General features: G+C 41.0%; 1 protein-coding gene across 1 annotated transcript; it reads left to right on the top strand.

The window, feature by feature from the left end:
- The first annotated feature begins 902 nt into the window (after positions 1-902).
- On the top strand, positions 903-4,996 carry LOC143139564 (female protein-like). Its single transcript, XM_076300141.1, has 3 exons — positions 903-1,074; positions 1,204-1,443; positions 4,911-4,996. The coding sequence occupies exons 1-3, from the start codon at positions 903-905 to the stop codon at positions 4,994-4,996; spliced, it is 498 nt and encodes a 165-aa protein (XP_076156256.1).
- Positions 4,997-6,353: the final 1,357 nt, after the last annotated feature.

The following is a 6,353-nucleotide window of genomic DNA, read 5'->3' as shown; positions in this document are numbered from 1 at the left end:
CTCATTAGCTCACTGATAACAATTGAGCTGTGACTTCTCTTTCTGAGGGCTGGAACTGAATCAGAAGAAATCTAAGCTGTATTTTCAATTGCAGACTTGGAAAAAAAAGGTTGGTATATTCCATACTACATAATAATCAGTAAAAACTCATATGTTGACATAATTTTGATCTATTTTAGGCCAGAGCGGTAGAGAAAACGCTGGCTCTGCCTTAGGCTATAAGCCTCACTTTGTTTACTTAATGATGTTTTCTAAAGAAAGTTCTGCAGGAGCTTAGTTATGATTGACAGCAATTAACTCACCTGCCTACTGCTGCCAGGGTATTTAAGCCGGCCTCCTTTCCTTACGGCACTCCGACATTTGCAAAATTATCCCTCCTCCTCCCCCTACTCCTCCATTTTACTGATAGCCAATTAATCATCAATCAATCAATTAATCATGCGCTTAACTTACACTCAAGCATATCATAGGCTACCGACGGCGAAACAAAGCAGCTGGTTGCTCTCTGAGGACTGCATTTTACATTTGATTATGACAAAGCAAACCTATTTTTGAGCTGTGTATGTTTGCTAACCCATAATGCATGTTTTAATTTTATTTTAACAGAACAAATCCTAAAGCCATGAAGAAGCTGGAGCTAGTGTTCCTTACAGTAACGTTGTGCAGTGTAGCAGCACAAGGTCAGAGTATTCATAAACTGATTAAACTTCAACTAAATGAATTCACATATTGAGATAATTTACAGTACAGTACATATAGAAATTGGCATATGACACCTACAATTTCACAACTTAACTTCATTAATAGTTCCTGATTATTTAATTGACCAGTGATCAGAGGAATAACAATACTGTAGGTGTATTAATGCTAGGCCTATATGATATCTTACAGCTACAACAGACATGTCCGGAAAAGTCTTCACCTTTCCACAAGTAGGAAACTCAGCTCACGTGCGACTGACCCCGTTAGTCTCCAAGATCCTGTTCTCCGCTACCGTCTGCCTGAGGTTCTACACCGACATAAGTAGTTCTGAGATTGCACTCTTCTCTATGGCCACTCCCACACAGACAAACAGTATTTTAGTTGTCTTTAGAGTAGAAGACAAAAGTTATCTCCTGTGGTCTTGTAATAAGCTTGCGATTTTCTATGGCTTACCAAATAACTTAAATAAGTCGACCTCTATGTGTGTAACCTGGGATGCAGGCACTGGTATGTCTCAGTTTACTGTCAATGGGATCCATAGTGTGAAGAAAGCTACTTCTGCTGGGGGGTCTATTGCTGGAACACCAATTATAATCTTAGGCCAAGATCAGGATAGTTACGGTGGATCGTTTGAGATCAGACAGGCTTTCACTGGACATATTACAGATGTGCACATGTGGGACCATGCCATTTCTACATGTGAAATTAAGAGCTACATGCAGGGGTTGGCCCACAGTCCGGGTAATTACCTTGACTGGACAAGGTTGGATTTCTCTACTCATGGGTATGTGCTGGTAGAGGATTATGAAACCTGCTAGCTTTATATAGTAGAAATAAATTAAAGTGCGATTGAAGTCCGAAGTAATGTTCCCACAAGTTGTCTTGAAATTTACAATAGAGTCAAAGAGTGTTCAGAGAACCTGAATTTTACGTGATGAAATGTGTCTTTAGATATCCTCATTGTATCTTTTTTGTTTCATTAAATTACTCAGAATTTAATGTTGACGTAAATGTGTAATGTTAACGTCTTTTTAAAAGCAAAATGATTCAACCAAAGATTTCTTGGTAAAGCAAATCCTTCCAGACTATACAGCATTAAAATATTTCTGATGTGATGCAAAAAATAAAGTATCTTATAAAAGTCCATGTAGTCCATGTATTGATATATCCATGGACAGATACTATATGTCTCTGTACCAGGACAGATACTATATGTCTCTGGTATAGAATGTCCCTAGCAAAACAATTATTACCATGGAAAAGTGGAAGGTATTGAGAGGACAGCTACAATGTAGTAGTTGGAGATGTTTGAGCAGGGGCCTCAGGGGCCAGAGGTTGGGAATTTAGCCAGGACACCAGGGAATTATGCGATAAGTGCCATGGGATTTTTTAATGACCAGAGTGAGTCAGGACCTCGATTTAACTTCTCATCCGAAGGACGGCATCTACAGAGTCCCCGTCACTGCACTGGGGCATTTGGATTGATCTTTTTGGCCAGAGGGAAGAGTGCCACCTACAGGCCACCCACCAACACCACTTCTAGCAGCAACCAGGAGGTGTCCCATCCAAGTACTAACCAGGCCTAGCCTGACGAGCCACACCTACATTAAAATGTAGGGTCTGGGGACTCACCATTTGCAGTGCTCAGTCCGAGGGGTGGGATAATCGGTGGTCTTTCAAATTTCCTCTGCAATCAATAGGATAGCGCTACAACTCATGAGTCCCATGAGTTTTCCTACCAGCGGAGCTAGTTGGCTACCCAACCACGTTCTCATCTTCCTGACTAGAGTGTTTCCCGCCAAAACATTTGATTCATATTATCCGATTAGACCAAAAGGCAGAACATGTTGATGAAGTCATCAATTGAGAAAGGATGAAATGTACTTTTGGAGGTGATTGGTTCTCCTAATCCTATGATATACCTATGTGCGTCCCTTTACTATGTGTTACTGTTTTAAACTTCAGCTTTCAGTAATGTTCGGGGGCGTTGATGACGATAAAAGAGGACTTTTTGCTATAGGTCCCAAACAATCAAATAGTTTTACATTTGGGGGGGGGGGGCATTGCTGGAACACCCATAATAATACAAGGCCAAGCAGGTTCCGGTCTAGTCAGGCCTTCGAAGGACAGATCAGAGATGTGCGCACATAGGACCATGTCATTTCTACATGTGAAATCCAGAGCTATATGCAACAAAAACACAAGACACGTGATCAAACAAACAAGAAGCCAAAAGGACCCACTGCCACTAAGAGGCCAAAAATTTCCCTGTCACAGGTAAAAATAAGAATTCCATGAGAATAGCAGGTGTGTTTATTCAGCATGAACACCAAACTATTTGATGACATGATTTTGAAACACACTCGTGGACTAAATGCACTCAATTGCCCACTGATAACAAGGTAGTGAGCTCTCTTACTGAGGACTGGAATTAAATCAGGAACAATCTGAGCTGTATGTATTTTCAATTGCAGACTTGAATAAGATAAAAAGGCTGATATTCCAAAATACATATTATCTAATCCAGAGGTGGAAAGTAACGAAATACATTTACTCACGTTACTGTATTGAGTAGTTTTTCTGTGTATTTTGGATTTTTTAAGTAGTTTATAAAATCGGTATTTTAAATTTTACTTGATTACATTTTGAGTGAAGTATTGTACTTCGCTACATCAAAAATACCATCCGTTACTTGAGTAAAAAAAAAAACGAAACGAACATTTAAATAAACCAACATTTCGCGCAATATCTGCCGTCCCTATGCGTGAGTCACGAGCTCCTCCCAGCTGACTGGCAGATCACGTGGACAGTCAGTCGCGATCTATTATTTAATAAATACATGTGAATTACGAATAATAATAAAAAGATTCTACCTAATGTGACTATTTTTTCCATGAACTGTAAAAGAAAACACGTTTTTTCCCACTGTATTCTCCATAAAGAGTAAAGTAAATTATGTACTTATTTCTGGAATTTGACGTCACTTCCTGGACTCGTCTGAGGCTGGTCATTCGTGTCTATAAGACCAGAGCCCGTCTACGGAGAGCCTTGCCACTCCGTATTAAGTCCCATTGTACCGAATTTTGGTTGCAGTTCCACTAGATTTCCACTGGGGGCGATCGCCATGAGTGCAGAATGAATGGGAGTCAATGGAGCTAGACGGCTAAATTTGCTTCTTTCACCTGATTGTCGTTGACAAATCTCAGATTTGATTGTAGTTTGTATAACTTCAACATAACCATAACCATAACCAAAAGTTGAATGAACGAGTACTTATGTCCTTTTGATTTCTTACAGGTTGGGTCGTTGTTGCCCATAACACGCTAGCATTGTGCTAATGAATGACGTCATTGACACGTTTGAAAGGCTTTTTAGAACAATTAAGTGACTTTAAAAAATATAATACTCAACCAAGTGTATTTTCTTTGCCTCCCCTTTCGAAAACAATATTCAAATTACTTGGAAGAAAATTATATCCAGAGAAAAGTGGATTTTGAGGGGTACAGCTCCATAGACCTCCATGCATTCTGCACTCGTGGACGAGCGCCCTCATGTGGAACCACAGAAGGAACTGCAACCAGTTCAGAAACCGGAAGTTTTCCGGTAGTCACGAGAGTGGCAGTTCTCCCCTTATTAGACATTCTCTGATAAGACTTAACTCCTACTGGTTTCGCGGCAAAATATTTGAGTCGTATTATCCGATTGGACCAAAAAGCAGAACGTGTTGATGATGTCATGATTGTATATAAAAACGACTGAGACTCGCTTTCAGCGGTGGTGGGTGGTTCTCCTAACCCTAGGAAATGCTTGCATTCGTCCCTGACTATTTGTTACTGTTTTAAACTCCAGCTTTCAGTAATGTTCGGGGACGTTGACGACGATACCGATTCGACAGAAAAAAAGCACGAGAAGCCCATCCATGCTCAGAGTCTGGTCTGAGAGCACTGGTATGTAATGCCGTGGACAGCTTGGCTGCCGCGAAGAGGTTTTCTCTGTAGCACTGGTGTTGCTCGCCTGGGCTAAACAACTGAGCAGATAAATCTGAGTGCGGTCAAAATGTGGATCCTTTCCAATGGTTCTACAGATAAAACCGGGCTCAAACACTGACTTTTTAAACGTCGCAACAAGATTAATGCGGCAAACTTTCTTCGGCATCCGACGTAAGATAATGTTAACGTTTATCGCTTTGTGTGACTCCACACGTGTAGTTCGGAAATTATGCATGCTTGATGTGTTTGATCCGATGCGTTTTTTTGTGTGGATGATTGCCGCCGCCGCGTGGGTGATCGACTAATTGTTTCAAAAAGCATCCCCCCAACCTCACAATTTTGAGTGCCAACCATATACCTACTTCTCCTTGACATTGACATTCTTGGTCCATGTCTGAATTTCACAGATAATCAAAGTTGCAATATACCAAAACAAAATATTTTAGTAGCCTACTGTTAACATGTGTTGACGAAATGAATCAGTTTGTAGGCTACTGGCTTTCTGAGGCTGGTGTTGCTTTAGTTACATGTTTATGCAAATAAACAGTGTTTTGAATGCCACAATTGCAATTTGTGAATTTGTTGCCTTGGTCAATGTGCTTTTTAAAACGTAGTGATTTCCAAGTACTTATTTAGGTGTAGGCCTATGATTGACTGAATTCCACTGACGACATGGCCTTGGTGATTACCGAATTCCACAAGAGGGCGCCCCTGTATAAGCCACTACAGAGCCGTATGGTTTTCACAGTACAGGTGTTGGTCATAAAATTTAGAATATCATGAAAGTTGATTTATTTCAGTAATTCTATTCAAGTGACACGTGTATAATGTATACATTCATTCCACACAGGTGGATATATTTCAAGTGTATTAATTTTATTTTGATTATTTATTTGTTAACTCACGACTAATGAGAACCCCAAATTCAGTATCTCAGAAAATTTGAATATTGTGAAAAGGTTGAATTTTGAAGACGCCTAGTGCCACACTCTAATTAGCTAATTAACTCAACACCTGCAAAGGCCTTTACATGGTCTCAGTGTATAGGCTACACAATCATGGGGAAGACTGCTGACTTGACAGTTTTCCAAAAGATGACCATTGACACCTTGCACAAGGAGGGCAAGACACAAAAGGTCATTGCTAAAGAGGCTGGCTGTTCAGAGCTCTGTGTCCAAGCACATTAATAAAGAGGCGGAGGGAAGGTAAAGATGTGGTAGAAAAAAAGTGTACAAGCAATAGGGATGACCGTACCCTGGAGAGGATTGTAAAACAACTCATTCAAAAATGTGGGGGTATTGTGAAGAGGGAGATGCGATACGTCAAGATCCAATAATGCAGAGGAGCTGAAGGCTACTATCAGAGCAACCTGGGCTCTCATAACACCTGTGCAGTGCCACAGACTGATTGACTCCATGCCACGCTGCATTGCTGTAGTAATTCAGGCAAAGGAGCCCGAACAAACGGCTCCCACACACAGCTGCGTTCCGTCAATGCATGCCAGTGGGTGTTCCCGACGGTAGCTATGCAAATGACTTGAAGTAAAACCGTAATGTGATTGGTTGGTGCCGTCCGTAGATTGGCTTTGATTGGCCGGTGCCGTCTGTCGATGCAGCAACAGCTGAACTCCTCAACGTGAGCGGCGGGAGAAACGCGACGCGA

Source organism: Alosa pseudoharengus, unplaced genomic scaffold, assembly GCF_046254945.1.
Source record: "Alosa pseudoharengus isolate Yale_2024_CS ecotype anadromous, Long Island Sound unplaced genomic scaffold, YU_APseudo_1.1 YU_APseudo_1.1_scf_22, whole genome shotgun sequence".
In the NCBI taxonomy this organism is placed as follows: domain Eukaryota; kingdom Metazoa; phylum Chordata; class Actinopteri; order Clupeiformes; family Clupeidae; genus Alosa; species Alosa pseudoharengus.
Note: the sequence above shows the minus strand (reverse complement) of the source record. Positions and strands in the feature narration are given on the sequence as shown.

Excerpts from the sequence above, each read along its gene's own strand:
- LOC143139564 (XM_076300141.1), top strand. The coding sequence starts at position 903 with ATGTCCGGAAAAGTCTTCACCTTTCCACAAGTAGGAAACTCAGCTCAC. Across the intron at positions 1,075-1,203 it reads CACTCCCACACAGACAAACA|GCACTGGTATGTCTCAGTTT; the intron begins GTATTTTAGTTG and ends CCTGGGATGCAG. Across the intron at positions 1,444-4,910 it reads GGGGTTGGCCCACAGTCCGG|TTCGGAAATTATGCATGCTT; the intron begins GTAATTACCTTG and ends CCACACGTGTAG.